At 36.1% G+C, this 18,971-nt stretch overlaps 5 protein-coding genes across 7 annotated transcripts in view; 2 read left to right on the plus strand and 3 right to left on the minus strand.

Moving 5' to 3' along the window:
- Window positions 1-8,636, plus strand: part of LOC110813900 (uncharacterized) — a 34,705-nt gene extending 26,069 nt beyond the window's left edge. The window contains exon 10 of the mRNA XM_088223003.1: window positions 3,495-8,636. The gene's annotated coding sequence lies outside the window, so the exon portion shown is untranslated. The remainder of the gene's footprint in view (window positions 1-3,494) is intronic.
- Window positions 8,637-8,659: 23 nt separating this feature from the next.
- On the minus strand, window positions 8,660-9,442 carry LOC110813880 (putative calcium-binding protein CML43). The gene has a single exon (XM_022041147.2). It carries the CDS (start codon window positions 9,340-9,342, stop codon window positions 8,770-8,772), a length of 573 nt encoding a protein of 190 aa, XP_021896839.2. The 5' UTR covers window positions 9,343-9,442; the 3' UTR covers window positions 8,660-8,769.
- Window positions 9,443-9,904: 462 nt separating this feature from the next.
- LOC110813897 (cyclin-dependent protein kinase inhibitor SMR11-like) lies at window positions 9,905-13,809 on the plus strand. 3 transcript variants are annotated; one of them, XR_002539559.2, is made up of 3 exons: window positions 9,905-10,043; window positions 10,337-11,123; window positions 13,548-13,809. XR_002539559.2 is itself a non-coding variant. In XM_088222997.1 (3 exons), exons 2-3 carry the CDS (start codon window positions 10,338-10,340, stop codon window positions 11,058-11,060), a joined length of 645 nt encoding a protein of 214 aa, XP_088079123.1. In that variant the 5' UTR covers window positions 9,905-10,043; window position 10,337; the 3' UTR covers window positions 11,061-11,312. The 3 variants fall into 3 exon arrangements, 2 of the variants coding, with proteins under 2 accessions (XP_088079123.1, XP_021896865.1); XM_088222997.1 differs by lacking the exon at window positions 13,548-13,809 and having other exon boundaries at window positions 10,337-10,553; window positions 10,632-11,312; XM_022041173.2 differs by lacking the exon at window positions 13,548-13,809 and having other exon boundaries at window positions 10,337-11,312.
- A 456-nt stretch (window positions 13,810-14,265) lies between these two features.
- On the minus strand, window positions 14,266-15,056 carry LOC110813879 (Late embryogenesis abundant (LEA) hydroxyproline-rich glycoprotein family). Its single transcript, XM_022041146.2, has one exon. The coding sequence runs from the start codon at window positions 15,054-15,056 to the stop codon at window positions 14,424-14,426; it is 633 nt and encodes a 210-aa protein (XP_021896838.1). The 3' UTR covers window positions 14,266-14,423.
- LOC110813878 (Late embryogenesis abundant (LEA) hydroxyproline-rich glycoprotein family) lies at window positions 14,266-17,338 on the minus strand. Its single transcript, XM_088222998.1, has one exon. It carries the CDS (start codon window positions 17,056-17,058, stop codon window positions 16,426-16,428), a length of 633 nt encoding a protein of 210 aa, XP_088079124.1. The 5' UTR covers window positions 17,059-17,338; the 3' UTR covers window positions 14,266-16,425.
- Between the last annotated feature and the right edge of the window lie 1,633 nt (window positions 17,339-18,971).

Genomic DNA, 18,971 nt, shown 5'->3' on the forward strand with positions numbered 1-18,971 from the left:
GCGGATGTTCTCAAAACTGCCCATGCTTCCAAGCTATTTATCCACCCCAAGAGTACCAAGATGTACCGAGACTTAAAGCATCAATACTGGTGGCCAGAAATAAAGAAAGATATAATCGACTACATCTCTCGATGCCTTACTTGCCAGAGGATTAAGGCAGAACATCAAAGACTCGATGATTTGTTATAAGGCATTTCTATTCCAGAATGGAAATAAGAGCATGTAACTATAGATTTTGTCACCAGACTGCCCAAAACCTGTTTTGGTTGAAATGCTATTTAGGTCATTGTTGACAGATTAACCAAGTCCACTCATTTTTTGTCCATCAAAATCACTGACTCCACCAGCAAATTGGCTCGTTTATACGTTGATGAGATCGTTCAACTTTATGGCGTTCCCTCATTAATTGTGTTTGATCGAGATCCTCGGTTTACCTCCCATTTATGGGACAGCTTTTAGAAAGCTCTAGGGTCTGGATTGTACTTCAGTACTATTTATCATCCCTAAATGGATGGTCAGTTAAAATGTATGATCTAGACATTGGAAGATATGTTGTACGTTTGTGTCCTTGACTTTGGCGATAACTAGTATGAGTATCTTCCCTATATGAATTTACTTATAATAATAGTTATCATTCCAGCATTAGTATAGCTCTGTATGAAGCCTTGTACAGTATATCACGTTATTCTCCCACTTGTTGGGGCGAAATCGGAAACCAGCGTCATTGGGGACTGGATTTCATCCAAGAGATTATTGAGAAGGTTACGATCATTCGTAAGAGCTTGGCTACTGCCTAATGCCATCAAAAGAGTTACGCTGATAATTGTAGATGACCCCTGAAATTCGCTGTTAGAGACCGAGTCTTCCTCAAGGTTTTTCTCCACAAAGGAAAAATACAGTTTAGAAAAGAAAGGGAAGTTAAGCCCTCAGTATATAGGACCTTTTCGGATAATTGAACACATTGGACACGTGGCATATCGCCTTACTCTACCCCAAGAGTTTATAAGTTTACATGATGTTTTTCATGTCTCAATGCTTAAAAGGAACCATCTTGACCCTTCTTACATCATTCCTCATGATGAAACGCAGGTACAAACTAATATAACTTATAAGAAACTTTCTGTGGAGATTCTTAGATGGACTGACAAGGTCTTGTGCAACAAGACAATTCCCATGGTGACGATACAGTGGCAGCATCATACACCATAAGAGGAGACATGGGAGTTGGAAAATGAGATGAGAGAAAAGTTTTCGGACTTGTTTAAGACAAATTTGGGGACCAAATTTTTCTAAGGTGTGGGGATATAATACCCAACACACCACTGTGCTTAATTTGTATTTAGAAAATCCTAATTATTCGGGCTGTAAGGCCATACTGAACTCATTTATTTTATTTCGCAACTTATTATCGTAATTTATAAATTATGTCGATTTTTATTTATTTTAATTTAATTATTTATTTTTTAAAAATAAACAAATTTTAGAAAAAAAAAACAAAAAATAGGGGAAAAATGCCACGAGAAAAATCACGCAGGAATGAGCTGCCAATGCAGGCTCCTGTGCACAACACTTGCGCGCACGTGATAGGTGCAGGACATGGGCACACTGCGCACATCCCATCGTATGTGGTGTGGAAGACATGTCTATGAGCGCGTCTTGACGTGCATAGGCAGGACCCATCTGCGCATGTCACCTTGCATGCGAACAAGCAAGCGCTGCACACTATGCTCACGTTGTTCGCATAATAGGCCTGCACGGATAGGCCTACGCGCCTGGAGCAAACGCGCAGGCAAGCTCCTGCATGCAGAAGGGTAGCTCAGCACCTGTAGTTTAGGCCTGCAGTGTGCACACTGGGTGGGTGAGGCCATTGATGCCTCGGGTAGTGTGCTGCCGCCCACTTTGGGCGACGTGCTGCCACTGTCGGTGGAGGAGGGTTTTCTCCTCCATTTTTCATGCTAATGTCATTTACTCTCTCTCTCTTCACTGGATTTCGCCACCTGGCGTAAATCCAACAGCTCCCATTTTTTCCACACTTTCACTCTTCCACCTTTCAAGAGTTAGAGAGAGAGAGAGAGAAAGAGAGAGTGATATAGAAAGAGAATAAGAGAAAGAAAAAAAGAACGGTATAGAAGAAATTATCAAGGTTTTAGTAAGAAATTTAGTATTTCTTTAAACGTCTTAAGAAGTATTTTTAGACAAAAAAAAAGATTAAGTTGATAATTCTGTGATTTTGTCTGTTTTATATGTTTTCTATTTTGTAGGCTTAATAAGTTGAATTATTCTTGATTTTAAGCATGTTATGTGAGTGACAGACACTTGATAGTTTGCATGTAATTATAATAATATGAAACTAGTAAGGTTATCTTGAAAATAAAAAGAACAAAAAAAAGTGGAATGAAGCATGAATAGTCTAAAGTATGTATTTATATTGACATGAATAACGCATCAAGTGTCTCGTTAGGCTTTTTATCTCTGAGAGGTATCTGTTCTCCTATCCCCATCTAAGGTATCTGTTTTCTCCCTCCCTCATCCAGTTTGGAAAGACGTAAGAGAACCGCTCTCTGTGGATGGTAGTGTACCCTCTGACGAGAGTGGTGACACGAATATCTGTTAGAGGCACTTTTGGCTAAGTACTGTCGTGACCATAGAATATATGATAGAAGCACTATAGTTGGTACGATCATGGTCTTAGATCGTGCCATGATTTGACAAGCTAGAAATGTGCCTAAGCAATTTGTCGTTATCTGTATCTTTATCTGATATGGTCATTCCACATAGGTAGTCAGAAATATGTATCTGCCTTTAAAGAGGAAAGTTGTAATAATTTCACGAAGTATGACACGAAAATCTGAGCATTTCATGATTTATTTGATTTTTTCTATTGTTTGGTATGCTATGTGTTTATTGTTGGCTATAATGTGATGTTTTTCTTTAATAAATAAATTATTTTCATAAGGCAAGATAGGTTTACAGCACAACTAAATGGCAAGTGTTTATGTTTAAATAATTCACCTTTTAAAATGTTACAATATTATCTAATAATTTTTTCCTTACTCAGCATATGAAAGTCACTTTTTCCATGATCCCTTCCCCCCATATGAGGGATATAATGAGGAACCGCCAGTTGACTTACCCATTGAAGTTTATGAGGATCCTATGAATCCGCAAAACTTAAGTGCATGATCGTCCTCGTATTCTGATGAGTCCAATAGCATAGTGAAGAAGTGATCCTCTTTTGTATTTTGACATTGTATTTTGCAACCACTTCTGACTTGAGTTATATATATATGTAATTGAAAACTCATATATTTATAAGAAATTTGTTTTAATTTGCTCTGCTGCATATAATTTTTATCATGCACTTATAATTTTATTTTTGTATCTAACACCCACATGCCTTAATTAGCATTTGGGATATCACAGGATCCTCCTAGGAAGAATAAGTCCTCTTTTCTAAAATACACCACTAACTCGTGTCTTCCTTTCTTTTGTAGGAATTACGTGAGGAAGACCATCCGTAGAGCGTACCGAGAGACCAGAAGCCCAAGATCCTCCAACCAGTGCTGAATTTGTCGAACTCTTCCGAGCCATCCAAGGATTGACTGCAGCCATAGGACAAAATCAAGCCAACCCTTGTCCACCTTCTACCCTAGAATACTGAACAGTTGATAGGTCTATTTCTCATAACATAGCGGAGTTTAGGAAGCAAAACTCGGCACATTTTAAAGGTGGTCTTGACTCCTTAGTAGCCGAAGCCTGGATCCTATAGATAGAGAAGTTTTTCTCTGTCCTAGACTTGCCTGAGGAACATAAAGTTCCCCTAGCAGCCTTTATGTTAAACGATGAAGCAAAACACTGGTGGTGACTTAAGAAGGAAGTCTTACCTCTCCCTACCACCTAGGAGGTTTTCATGAATGCATTCTTTGATAACTTGTTTCCTATGTATGTCCAGAAAAAGAAGAGGAGGAATTTCAGGATCTCCACCAAGGAAACTTGACGGTTCCCAAATATACAGCTCGTTTTGTCCAACTGTTTGGGTTCGCCCCTCTAATGGTCACCCTCAAAAGTCATAAAGTTAGGAAATTTCTTAAAGGCCTGCATGTCGACATCTATGATCGAGTTATGATACCGAGACCCAGTTCGTATGCAGAGGTAGTAGAACATGTCTAGTTGGCCGAAGACCTCATCTCGACCAGGCACCAATGTATTGTCTGAGTCCGTACACAACAACAACCACAACAGCCTAGAAGAAGATTATCCGACCCAGTATGTAGCCACCCTGATAAACGAACTAGAGTTGCCTTTCTCCCTACTTTTTCTCCACCAACTAGACAGTCTTCCCGACCTATTTCATTTTTCTTAAAATTTTACAAATGGCTAGGGACCAACCCACGGGTGAGCAATTTTTCTCCTGCGCACACCTACACTCTTGGCACAAGGTTCTAACACCCGCAAGGCCCTCTCAGCGTGCACACGCCTTGCAGGACTGCATAGCTCATAAGGCTTGCTGCACGAGCAACATAAAGAGGGGCATGTGCCCTTGGCACATTCAGGCTCCCAGACACACATCCTAAGTGTAAGTGTGCTCACACCTCACACGACACGTTTAGTGCCTGTCGTAGGCCCTCTCCGCGCAATAGGGGCACCTAGTAGGACCTCGCATTTGCGCAACATTCTGCATATATATAACATGCCAGGGGACCTGTCCAACTGTTTTTAAGCACTTGGGGCAGTGCCCTGCGCATGCCTCATGCACAACTATGCCATGTCGGCCCATTTTGTCGACACTTTGGTGTTTGGACAGTTGCAGACAAACGCTAGTAGGCCATTCCTTCTCATTTCTTTCCATCTTTCTATTTTAAAAAATCATTAATAGATAATTCCATACATCATTAACATCATTCATATTCAAATCATGAGAAAGAATAAAATTATCAAAGAAATTATGCATAAACACATGCACACACACACGCACACACACACGCACACACACACACACACACACACACACATACACACACACACACTCTCTCTCTCTCTCTCTATCTTCTACCTTAACTTAAAACAGCAGTTAAATGGACATTTTTAAAAAAATCTTACTATTTAAATGCTTCTAAAAATCTAATTATTTGCGTTAGAAGGATTACTATTAATTTTACCTTACTGAAGACTAAGATTAAAGCCCAAACACGGGAGAGATCAGTGTGAAATCAAGAAAGAAGGTCTGTAAGTTGCCAGGACAGCATTTGCAGAGTCATAGCTATTTTGAGATGAATCCGTAGGGTTTTAAAGAGATTCTACTCTAGGAATTTAGTTTATAAGGATCTTAAGATCTAATTTAACTTTTTCCTATCCCTAAAATTAAATAGAACTTAAAAAGAAAGGCTAAAGATAAAAGGAATTGGTTGATTACCTGTAATAAGGTGTTGTGTCTACTGTAAAGAACAAATAGAGCTTCCGTTTAAAGTTTTGAATGCAATTCAGTATGATAGGTCCCTATCAAATTGAAGTTAGAAATAAGAAAGTTTTTTCTTCTTAAGGTGAGAAAATTACCTGAACTTTTCTAAGGAACTAATAAGGATAAAAATCAAAAGAAAATGATAAAGGGAAAATGCAGCTACTACGGACATGGGGAGTTGAGGATGGTGACTTAACCAAGTCGGTTTTCCTTTCTTCCCTTGATACGCAGTAAATGGGTTTATCACAGTCAAGGTTTCTGTATAGGAAAGATTGGCTAATAGTTGAGGATGGAAATTAGATAGAATCAAAGAGAAAAAAGCTTACCTCTCACAAAGAAGAAGGCGCTACTTTTCTGCAACACACACGCAGTCACACTCTGTAACACTCTGCCTATCACTATGCTAAAATGATTTGGAAACTCTATTTATTTAGATTGTTGATCGCTTTAAACTTAAATTAATTTACATTATTTAATATTTTTCGAGATTTGTGATCTTGACATATTTTTATTTTTTTATTTTATTTTTATTTTATCTTAAAATATTTTAAATTATTTTATTTAAAAAGAAAAATTTAGAAAAAAATCGAAAAACGGTAAAATGGGAGAAAATCTGCTTGCAGAAAAAATCCCGCGAGAAAGTAGTTTACTTGTGCAGGTGCTAGGCACTGTGAGCGCGCACATACATTGGCAATTGTTGCGAGGCATGCGCATAACGCACATGTCCCATTTGCATGCATGCACGCACGGACATGCGCATAGCGCGCACGTCCCCTCCACATGCACGTTGCGAGGTCAGGACCTGCACGTGTGTCCTGTCGCATGCAGGTGGGGTCGTCCACATGTCACTTCATGCACGGACTGGTGCCACATATTGTGCGCGCACCATCCGCGCAGCAGGCCTTGGGCCCGCACTGCCACCACTGGTGGAGGAAATTTTTCTCCCTCGTATTTCGTATCAAGAATCTTTTTCTCCTCTCTCTTCACCGGATTTTGCCACTTGGCATGAATCCAATGGTTTTGAACTTCTATAAATTGTCCTTTCTCTCCACACTTTCATTCTTTCATTTTTCAAAGGTAGACAGAGAGAGAGAAAGAGAGAAAGAGAGAGAGAGAGCAAAATAGTGAAAGAAGAAGAGAAAAAAAGAAAATGGTGGAGAAGAAAACATCAAGATTTTGGTAAAGAATTTAGTATTACTTTCGACGTCTTAAGGAGTATTTTTAGATAAGCAAATTTAATATGATTGTTATTTTGTTTGTTTTGCATGTATCTATGTTCAAATGAGTCGCATTATTCTGATTTTCAAGCATGCTATGTGAATTACTGACACTTGATGAATTTACATGTAATAAATGTAATATGTAGTCCGTAATAATAAAAGTAAAAAAAAAAAAAAAAAAAAAAGAGAAAAGTGGAATGAAGCCTGTGTGGTCTGAAGTATATTTGTATTGACATGCATATTGCATTAAATGCCTTGTTATGCTTTTTATCTTTGAGAAGTATCTGTTCCCCTTACTTTTCGGGGTATCTGTTTCCTCATCCCCTATATAGTCTAGAAAGACGTAAGAGGATCGCTCCTAGTGGATGACAGTGTACCCTCTAACGAGAGTGGTATCGCACTATTTGTAGGGGTCACTCGTGGTTAAGTAATTTCATAACTATAGATATCTGTTAGGACTACTATGGTCGGTACGATCGTGGTTATAGATCGTACCATGGTTTGGCCAATCAGAAGTAGGCCTGAGCAAATTGTTATATATGTATCTGATCTGGTCATTCCACTTGGGTAATTAGAAATTTGTATCTGCTCTTATAGATGGAAGTTTGTAACAAATTCGCGAAGCAGGACACAAAATATCTGTGCATTTGATGATTTATTTGATTTTCTATATTATTTGGCATGATATATGTATATTTGATTTTATGTGCTAACGTACTATTTTGATATTCAAGTAAATGGTTTTCTTTACTAATGATGAGTTAGATAAACAAGAAAGCTAAACGATAAGATAAAATAATAAACTTTTGAAATCTTACGATGTTATTTTAATACTGTTTTCCTTACTGAGCATATTAAACTCACTTTTTTCATCCCCCAAATGAAGAACCACAAGCAGACCTATCCTTTGAAGTTTATGAAGATTCTATGGATCTACAAGTCTGAGTGCATGACTATTCTCGTACTCTGATAAATTCCAGTAGTATAGTGAAAGAAGTGACCCTTATGTTTTGCATTTTGTTGCCACTTCTATTCTTAGTGATGTATGTATTTGGAACATTATATATATTTGTAAGGAATTTGTTAAAGTTTGATTCCGTTATATAAATATTATCATGCACTCATTATTCTGAATCATATATGACACCCATTTGCCTTAATTGGCACCTGAGGTGATGAGTGTTGTCACATTGCGTCCAGGCGGGAAGAAAATTGGCATGCCCGCAGGTGAGGAAAATTTCTACCCACAGTTGTGGGTGCTGTGAATGGGCTTATTTACATCCTCAAGGGTAAGTGTTCCTATATGCCTACACACAAGCAAAAATTTTACGTATGCCAGCTTGGCCGCAGCTGCGTAGGCATGTGTGTGTGTTCTGCGTGCAAGGGTTACCCGCAGATACTCAAATCTCGTAGATTAGGGGATTCCTTGAAATCTCACGACTTGCCTAGGTGGTTTTGAGAAATTTTAAAATGAAATTTTGAAAAAATTAAAAGTGCAAACAATCTCAATTCAAATTGTAAAAAATGAAAGCACGAGGAACATCAAATATTTTATTAAAAGAGAGGCATGGTTACATGCAGTCATTACATTTCTCCTCCCTTTACAAAAATTTGTCCTCAAATTTTGAAAAATTTTCCCAAATTTTGAAAATTTGTCGCATTAACAGAGATTTGATAAATTTATCTCAATAAAATTTGTTATTTTATATCATAGATGGGGAAACAAGACTTGCATATGAGAGTATGTATAATATTGACTTATCATATGAGAAAACATGCATCATTTGACAATTAATATTTTTCATTGTACCTCTTTTTTTCAGTGAAATGAAAGTTATTGCTTCTGAAAAAGTTGAATTTGTTAAATCACAATTGATTACTTTTGAACGTTCTTAATGATGCTAATTAATAAATCCTGTTTCTGATTTTTTTTTTTCTTTTGTGGCACTAGTTTTTCTCAATTTATTGTACTGAAGATAAATTAGTTTGAAGAATGTAATTCAAGCATTACGTTGGTATTACAGAAAATACAATGAAAACATGATTTTAGGAAATTAAAAAAAAAAAACTAAATTACAAAAAAACAACTAATTAAGAGCTGTGAACAAGAACACCACGCATCATGTCCTTGAATTCAAAGAAATCAACTCGACCGTCGTGATTCCGATCAACTGAGACAATCATCTGTTGAACTCTATCAATCTCTTTACCTTCAGGCAATCCCAATTTTCTGAGCACCTCCTGCAACTCTTGTGCAGAAATATATCCATCCCCATCTTCATCGAATACCTTGAAAGCTTCGGTAAGATCCGACTCCTGTTGTAACATCTCATCGTCGCCAGTTTCCCCTTTTTCTTCTCCGAAAAAAGTATCATCAAGAGACTGATGGAGGGCTGCAAAGTCTTCGAACGTAAGTCCGTCGTTCCCCGGTTTAATAAAGGAGTTGACAGTGAATTCCAGCTCCGACAAGTCGGTGTCAAGACCAAGAAGAGAAAGGGCTTGGTTGAGCTCCTGGACTGTGATCATGGCGTCACCATTTTTGTCGAAGAGATCAAAAATGCGATGGAGACGGAGAGAGTTGAGACTTGGGGAACGTAGACGAAAGGAAGAGGTCTTCCTGGTGAGGTCTTTTCCACTCCCTGCGGAACCGCCAACTTCTTCCATGGAGAAAGAAAGAACAAGTTTGAAGATTGTGGCGGCCGACAGGGAGGAGACGGAAAGAGTCGGCTGCTCCAAATTTGTAAAGTCTGATCTTGAATTAATAGAAATGGAGATGCTATTTTATAAGAGATAATGCGCGTTTGACGGGCAACGGGCAGTCATACATGACCATTTCCTCTCTTCCCTATTTTCAACTCTTGCCAACTGACAGATATAACCACTCAATCGTAACTACACGTTCGTTGACCCAAAATATCAATTTAGTTTTTTATCTATGGCTTAATGCTTATGTGTAATTTTATTAAAATATTCTAATATTATTAATTACATTATTATAGATGAATAAATACTAATTAATTATTGAATTATAAAAATTCTTATTAGAGAGAGAGAGAGAGAGAGAAATTATTGTTTGCAGGTTTCACGTGTGGATGTTGGATGGCTGCCCAGAAACGCGCAGAACCATGTCTCATGTGGCACGTGCGGCAATTGTGGCACGTACTTTAGCATTCACATGTACTGTTGATGACGTCATCGAATGGCAAATTACCATCTCATTAGTTTAAATAATCGGACGGTCCAAACTTTATACCTACTCAGAAAAGCAGTTAAGAAAACACAGGTAAAATCCCTAAAGTAAGACCCCACGCACTTGTGTCTTCTGCTTACCTCGCTCGCTGCCGCTGCTCCCGGGTATCTAACAGGTACTACTCTTCTCTGCTCTTAGGGTTTTTTTTTTTTTTTCCGTCAGATTTCAGGAATGTAGAAACTAATGCTATGAATTTTACTCCATTTATCTTTCAGATTCACTTTTTATTTTCTTTCGATTTCTTATCCGCTCGAAATTCATTTTTTTCTTTCTCTAGATTTTATTTGGTTATCGGAAGCATACTTTTGAATTTTGATATCTTCTGTTGGATGGAAGTTCGATTATTTCTTTTTGAAAGAGGTTAAGTTTAATGCTCCTCCTTTTCTGTGTTTGTTTTCTTCTCCGAAGTATGGATAGTGGAGCTCCTACGGTGCACTTGAATCAATGCCAAATGCCTTCCTGCAAATCTAGTGCGAAAAATGAGGAGCTTTGCGTTAACAAGGTGAATATACAGGTAGTTGAGCAACCGGTAGTTGTTGAAGGTGAAGGGAGAGGTTCTCTAGGGCCTAAAACTCCGATTGTTAGCAGAGATAACGGATGTGACTGTAATTCTCCTCTCACAGTGGTAAACAAAATGCCAAACATCTCTTCCGATGATTCTCTTTGCAAAATAACCACAGATGTCTCTCTTCTGATTGATCAGAGCAGTCCTCGAACTCCCAAAGAAAGCGTATTTGATCCATTTGCACCTGGCCCGGAAGACAAGGTCTTGGCTCCCATCTGTAACAAATATGCTGATGCAATGAGGATTAGTGTTGCACGTTGCCTAAGCTTCGATTCTCTGCTCCAAGTTAGAAAAGATTTAAGTCGCCCTTTTGATGTGGAATCCCTTTCAGATGAAGAGATGTTCGAATCAGTTTATGAGAATCTCTTAGAAGCTATTGTTTCCACACAGACAGAAGCTGCTCTTGCTGAAATTTCTATTGTAAATTTGGATGCTGATACTTGTAATACGCCTCTGCATTCAACTCCCCTGAGTGGCATCGCTGATACTTGTCCTGGAGCTCCCTTGAAACTTGCTGGGAAATCTAGAAAAATTGACTTGGGATTGTGCAAAAAGCTTGAGTTCTGACCGTACTGGAACATTGATATGGAGTTCATGTCTCCACAAGCAGAAAGCTATACAGTGAAGCTGGTAACTAATTTTGTATTTGTGCTAATATTAATATCCTAACATTTCTGCCTCTAATTTAGGACTCATGGATCCGCCAGAAATTGTTTTGACATGGAATGATTGTCTGTTACCAAGTTTGTTGTCTAGGTAGTGATATAGTTCCATTGTATAGCATTTGATAAAATAATTACATTTGAATTTTTGCGAACACGTCGTTCTCGGTTTTTAAGTGTGGCAATAATTACTTTCTGATCTTTTTTGCTCCCTTCCGCACCGTGCCCCAAGTAAAAGAGAAAATCTGCATCTTATATGTGCTACGTTTAGTCATATATCCAAATTTATCTGTATCTTGTCATTTTTGTCGACATTGTTTGGCTGCCGAAGTAAAAGAACAATCTCATATTAGATGTTATGGCAACTCTTTATGAGGGGAACAGTTAATCTAGTTTAAGACAATTTATTTTAATTGTTGAGTGCATATATTTTCTTCCTCTTATCCTGGAGGTTTATACATTACTATCTGTCCTCTTGAGACACGTGTCCGCAATTTTGCTTGTGTGCATTTCGAAGTAGATAGAGAGGGAAGGATTCGATGTTGGATTACTACATTTAATCTGTTAACTGCTAGAATAGTGGATGTCATTTAATTCTTGTTTCCCTCAACGTGAAGTATGGACTGTATGATGGATGTTTTTTTTTTTTTTAAATGAGATTATATATTGGATGTTATCGCAACTCTTTATGAGGGGAACAGTTAATCTAGTTCTAAGACAATTTATTTTAATTGTTGAGTGCATATATTTTCTTCCTCTTGTTCTGGAGGTTTAATGTTAGTATCTGTCCTCTTGAGACATGTGTCCCTAATGTTGCTTGCATGCGTTTCGTGGTAGATAGAGAGAGAAGGATTTGTTGTTGGATTCCTACTTTTAATCTGTTAAATGCTAGAGTAGTGGATGTCAATTAATTCTTGTTTCCTCAATGTGAGGTGTGGAGTAGATTTTATGTTGGAAGGTTCATTGAAACTTTCATCAGGTTGACTCCAAGATCAAATAGCCGTAACTGTTTGTGACCTTACAGCTTTTAAGAGGGAAATAGTCTGAGGTAGAGTTGTAACGGCACATGTAAACACGAACACACGTACTTTCCTTTTTATTTGGCAAGAAAGCAGCAAATTATCAACAAGAGTTATCATTTAACAGATTCTGGAGCAATTGTGAGGCTAAGGCAGGATGTTTGCAATTGGCATTTTCTTTCTGTTTAACAAATTCAAATTCAAAAAATGTTTTAAGATTCACACACATGAATGATTATGTTGCGATTAATTTACGTATGCTTTTCTAATAGTAAATCTCTATTTTTTCTTGCCTATAAGACTGCAGTTGCATAGAATAAAATATCTACAAATTTGGTTACTGTTTTGTCAAATGAGAATATTCAGGCAACTTCTTGGTTTAAGTGGAAATTATTTAATGTAAGAGTTTTATATGTTTCTCTCTTGTTGTTTCACACTAATCTTCATCTTAGTTCAGATTATAAACACAAATTGGGATCTTAATCAAATGGTTCTAATGATGTTAAAATAATAGTTTATAAATTGTGGAATAAAAAGTTGTCTTTCTTTTTAAAATAGAAAATATATCTTTGATGGTGATCTTGCTTGATTTTGATTAAGGTTGTTAAGGAGTGACTTTTGTGATGAACCATCAGAGAAATGGTTAAAGGGTTAGTGCTTCTGGATTGATTGATTGTTGGAAAAGATTGCACATTTGATGTCTGTGATGATTTGTGGATTGTTTTTTCTGGTGGAGTGTTTATGATCTTGAGTTTGCCTTGATGTTTAATGTGTGAAGTTTATTGTTTTTATTGAATTATTAATATACTGTTGAGTTTTACTTGTGTCTAATTGGATAGTTACAAGTTCAAATTTTTATATTCTTTTTGGTGCATTCAGAATATCTTTTGTGAAATAGAACAATTGCGGGAATTGAATCCAGATTAGTAAAGATTGGAAATTTAGGACATGTCTTGGTTCACTATAAATAGTTATTACGTAATAGAGTTGTTTCATAATTGGGTTGAGTAGTTCATGATTATGATACTTAAAATTTCTGATTCATTATTGAGGGCAAATTTTAATCCTTGTTTTACTTTTACACCTTTATGTTCCCACTCAACAATTGGGCTGTGCGGAGTCCGGTCTGAACCGGAAACCAGATGAGAACTGGCGGTTCAGTCCAGACCGGATAAGACCTGACTAAGACAAAAAAATCGGTCCTTGTTCTGAAATGGTCGGGTTTCAGTGCAGACCATTAATGGGCTACATTTTTAGTCTCGGTCTGGTTTTGGACCCTTACATACTGATGTACTGTTTACATGGATTTATTATTCTTTAGTCATCAATGTGATTTTTAATTTTGAACTGTACTGTCTTATTGTCTACTTCAGATTTTAGATACAGTGCACATCATCAATGGTTCAAAAAGCCGACAGAAAGCACATGCAGATTTTGAAAAGTAGATGCTACAACTTTTTCTTTAGAAGGATTTGCCTGTCAATACTCGAATAATATATAAAGTGAATTCAATACAAGAATTTTTAAGGATAACAAGAGGACAATTTGTATTAGAGACAATTTATGTGTAATTCAATAAATTCTATGGCCAAGATATTGGATATCCTTGAGATAAATAGTGTCGATATGAATATATATAGTTGTGTGGACGCATAAGATTCTATTTAACTTTAAAATTATTTTAGTTCATCAATATAAATCCAAACAGACTCTAAAAATGGATTAAGCTCAATTAGTAAATGAGTTATAAGATTGAGTTAGTCCAAATATTAATTTTACATAATATAAATTAGAGGATAATGCAATTATAATATACATTTTAATGGAATAAAATTTTAAATTGGATTTATTCCAAGCAATGTCTTTTTTTACAATTTCTATTTTGACAAAGGGAAATATAGATTCATGTGTAGAGTTTACATTTTAAATAATGTAAGTTTAGGAATAGAATAAAAATAAAACATGTATATAGTAAAAAATTTCAATATACGCATAGGTTTAAAAAGGTCATGTATGAGCAACTTACAGAAGAAGTAATGAGTTTTAAGCACAAAGAAAGCAAAACCGGATAACACATTTAAACAGCAAACAAAAAAGAAGTATTTTGCTACTTTGTATGAATATGTAAAGGAAAAATTAGGATCTTGGTATACAGTGATATTGTCTCCAAAACTAATATACTTGACTGTATGGACTACTAACATATCGAATGCAGTTTAATGAACAAAATACCAAACGTCATTGAATCATCATAACTTGGTCTTATTATTACAATCTTGTTTCTGAACCTTCATGGAAGGGAGATCAATGATGAATCCACATTCTGAAGTAGCAATGACATGTTTCTTGAATATCCCTAGGAATGTGACTCTGCCGGGAATTCTGGTTTGCGACTTCATCATGATTTGACCAGCCAATACATCACGGATCAAAGCAGCAGCGTCGGATGCGAACTCATGGAGCTGGAGGGTAAGGCGACATGGAATCGTTGAGGAGGCCATGGCAGGCATCAGACCAGGAGAGATGTCAGCCTCTCCAACCTGGTTATTCTGATAGAAAAGCAAACCCTTGCCAGAGCCATGCTTGAAGGTGGCATGATTTGGGTTGTGAACTTGGATTTTTAGGTTGAGGGTGATGTTGAGTTGAATATTTACCACAGGAAACGACATACGCGGAGCAATCCCATCAACCGTGGCCGAGAGAATTTGTGTTGTGGGCTGCCGGGGCTTGAACACCGTTAGAACTAGGATCAATAACACCATAGAAATCAGAATGATGAGGAGAACAACCATTACGGCAGCCACAATTAGACAGTGGCGCTTCCGGCTCCGTTTCTTTTGCTGGTTATCATTGCTCGCAAGATGATCCTGCTGGTTACTCATCGTTCAAATTTCTGGTTAGTGAACATTGTTGGTGTGAGTCAAAAATGAGTTGGAGGTGAATAAATGTAGGATGAGTCAAGGTGAGGTTGGGGAGAGTTGGGCAGATTTTAATGCAGCTTATCACCCACCTAATTCCTCAGAAGACCAAGTTTTCCGGAGTATTATAGTCTTCTGTAATTAATGCACCCTTAATAGCTGCCACATACTTGCTCCTCTATCTTGTTGTATTTATAATCTTTTTATATATTTTTTTTTTTATGGAAAAGGCAAAAGATCATGTTGCTTCGTCAGAGGCTTTTCGTTTTAATTTGTTTCATTTTATTTTCTCTGCTTTTCATTGAAATCCTAACAAGGTAGCTTATCCTATCACTCATTTAATTATAATTTTCTTCTCTAAAACAAAATAAGAGAGAGTCAAACTTGGAAGTGCAGTGAAAATATATTGTGATGTCAGTTATTAAGAGATAAATAAATACACAAGTCTCATTACATTGATCGGAAAGAATTCGTAGTGATTGAGAGAATTAAACACCAAAAAGTGAATTATTTTGTCAAATCAAGTATTTTTCTTACTGTTACAACTAATCTTCTAAACCTTACAAAAAGAAAAACGAATTTCACGTCCTTCTTTTATGGAAATAGAGAAATAAAAAAAAAAAAAAAAATTCTATTAATTACATCATTGTTCTTGATTTGTGAAGATACGTTATTAGCTTCTCTATCCTATTTTATGTTTTAGATAAGATAAAAGTAAAATTTAATGCCATTCTATCTCAACTATATCTATACCTCACCTTCCAATTGCTGATTTGCATATGGAAAACAAAGGTACTACGTGGGAGAAGTCAGAATCTATTGCGTGTTTTTTAATTCGTAAGCCAACACATGGGCAGAAGGTTTTCAACCCGTAATTAGCAGAAAGTGCCATCTTTCACTTCACATGCAATGCATGAAAAAAACAAAGAAAAAGATATTGGCAAGCTGTCAGCAAGAAGACAATTTCAATACACAATAAATACAAAAATCAACTATTTTTTTAATTTAATTTTAAATTTCTTTGATTGAACCACTTCAATTTGTATCCTTCCAAAATAATCCTCTTTAAATCAAACTTCCCTCTTCGAATTATATTTTGTAATAAAGGAAATACAACTTTCGTTGATTATCTTCTTCTGTTTATTGACAAGCTACTACGCTGAATCAGTACAATCTGAAAAAGGAAAAAACAATTACAACCTATACATACATATATATATATATATATATAGCACAAACTGAAATCTCCACGATTGCATCTGAAACCCACAAGGACTAAAATCTGCAAAAGCCAAATAGACATCTTGGAAGGAAGAGGAGGAAGAAGGGAGTGCTATAATTTGGTCTTATATTGGCATTGCTGATTGCCAACGCTCCTATTGGGGATAAATACGGTGAAATCACAAGAAGTGGAAGAAACAAGATGGAATTTGAAGATACTGAAAACGATAACCTTGCCTGAAAGCTTGACGAAGGTGTTGAGAGGCAACTCACCTGCCGTTGCATCAGATATAAGCTGTGAATCGGAGAGGAAACGATCCGCCATGAGCGTAAGCGTCAAGTTCATTGGCGAAGTTTCGCCTGAAGAAATCTTGCCGGCGGGAATAGGAGCTTCTCCGACGAGTTTCCCTCTGTAGTTGAGAAGCGCGGAGGAGTTGGAGTACTTGAATCCTACCTTGTTAGGGTTACGAATGGAGAGATCCACGTCGAGACTGACATTAAGATGGATTCTGAGCGCCGCAATGTCCATCGACAAGGAGAGATCGTCGAGAGCGATGGAATCGATTGTCGAAACCGGATGTTTTGGCTTGAAGACCGTGAATGCTAAAATCACAATCAGTATTATGATTACAACGACCACCACTGTCAATCCAACGCACAGGTTCCTAAGCTTCCGACCGCGGCGGTTGCGATCCTGAGCTTCCGGTGCTTTGTTGAGGCCCCTCTGTGATGATTTCACATCCATCTGTGAATTTGAGATTCAAAATGAGTAATTTTCTTGTTTTCAGAAGACAAGACTCAGGCAGGGAAGGCCATGGGAGTGGAGGTAGAAAACGAATGAGAGGAAATCAATGGAGACTTGGTAGGGTTTGAGAAGATGAGAGGGAGGAGATTGCGGTTCCATTCACACTCTTTTCGGGAAAAATAACTTGGAGAGACTTTTCAGTGATTATCTTTATTTCTCAATTTTATTTTGCTTACCTAAAATTTGATATTTGGTATATTATATGGAATGTATTTGTAAGTAAAAAAAATATAATTGAAGAATATATTAAAAAAATATGACTAGTGATACTTGCACTGAATTAATTTTGTACCTGAATTTAGTTGGTGTTTCACATCAAATTATTTCTTACAGGGTTACGCAACATATAATATTCAAAGGAGCTAATAATAATTTCTTATAATAATTCTGATTATGAAAAAAAAATTATTTGAAGTTATTCTCTTGGTTCATAGAGATTCTACAAATGGAAAAGTCTTTGAAAGGAATTTAATGGAAAGAAATATGATTCTATAGATATAAACACAAGTAGTGAGAGGAAGAGAGGATAAAAAGCTTATTGAAAAAAAATATATATATATAATTTTATTGATAAATCATAATTTGGACATTTTAATCCCATTTTATGTTAAATTAGATTTTCATCTTCTTATGTATTTGCATGTTGTGAAAAGTTTAATTTGGTGTTGCATAAGTGCAAAAGAAACTTAGTGGAAGAGATAGAAAGGTCAGACTTAACAACTCAAAACTTACATAGAGTCACCACTGTTAAAACTCTCCATGGATCCAGCCATCAGTTATGACCAATGATAGCTCTTAAGACTGTTGGAGTTTGGTATGAGGAGGTAGGAGAACCTGTTAACTTTTGAATCTCAATCCTTATAAACAATGACTTGAACCAGCTCATGACTAGAATGTGGAGAATCATCAAAACAAGCTCTATCAATAATATATATATATATTATAAATATATATGATGTATATATATAAATGATGAATACTTTTTCACCTAGCTTATAAAAGTGAGGTTTTTTTGTATTAATGTCTTAGTAACTATTTTGTCTTACTCTTACTTTTATGTTTATTTTAAGTATTAGTATCAGTACTAATTACAATAATTAAAAATAATCTTAATCACAGTAACTAGTCTACAAAAATTTCTAAAATAAATAAAAGATCTACTCTCCATTTTTACCCTTCTTGAAAGGAATCTAGGCAGGGTTCTTTAGTAAAGTTCTGAGTCAATATTTAAAAAAATTAGATTTGGGGTGAGTTTCAAAATATTAAGTAAGAAAAATAGTAATAATGTCATGCACATACGTTTAAAAATATTAATTAAAGAAGAGATTTAAGAAATCAATGATATTTCAAACAAAATTAAATATTATATTTGAGTAAATCAGTAATATTGAAATATCAATATTAATATCCAATTCAATCATAAAAAACTTTCAATAAAGTATTCAATATATTTACATAACATAAATTCAAAGGATTGGACTGGTATTTCTTTTTATGTTTTATTATTATTTTATTAATTCTTTATTAAATTACAGTGATTACAAACCTGCATATGCAACCACTTACACCTATTTTTAAGGGAGAGCAAATGGGACACCGCTAGCTATAAGTAGGTACAAATTCAATAAATACAAAACAATGGCATAATACATATAATCTTTCATATATCTCTCAAGGTGCCATCCCACAATTTCACTCGGGTCGCCGTCATCCATCTTTCGTTAGAGCATGGATAGTAATCAGTTCAGATTTCTAAAGAAAACTTAATTGTAGTTCCAATGTAGAACCCAAAACTAACACCCATAGCCTTAGTGGTTCCAAAACCAATACCAATACCAGTCCAAGGAAATTAA

The sequence above is a fragment of the Carica papaya genome, chromosome 6 (genome assembly GCF_054855325.1).
Source record: "Carica papaya isolate Zhongbai chromosome 6, ASM5485532v1, whole genome shotgun sequence".
Classification (NCBI taxonomy): Eukaryota; Viridiplantae; Streptophyta; class Magnoliopsida; order Brassicales; family Caricaceae; genus Carica; species Carica papaya.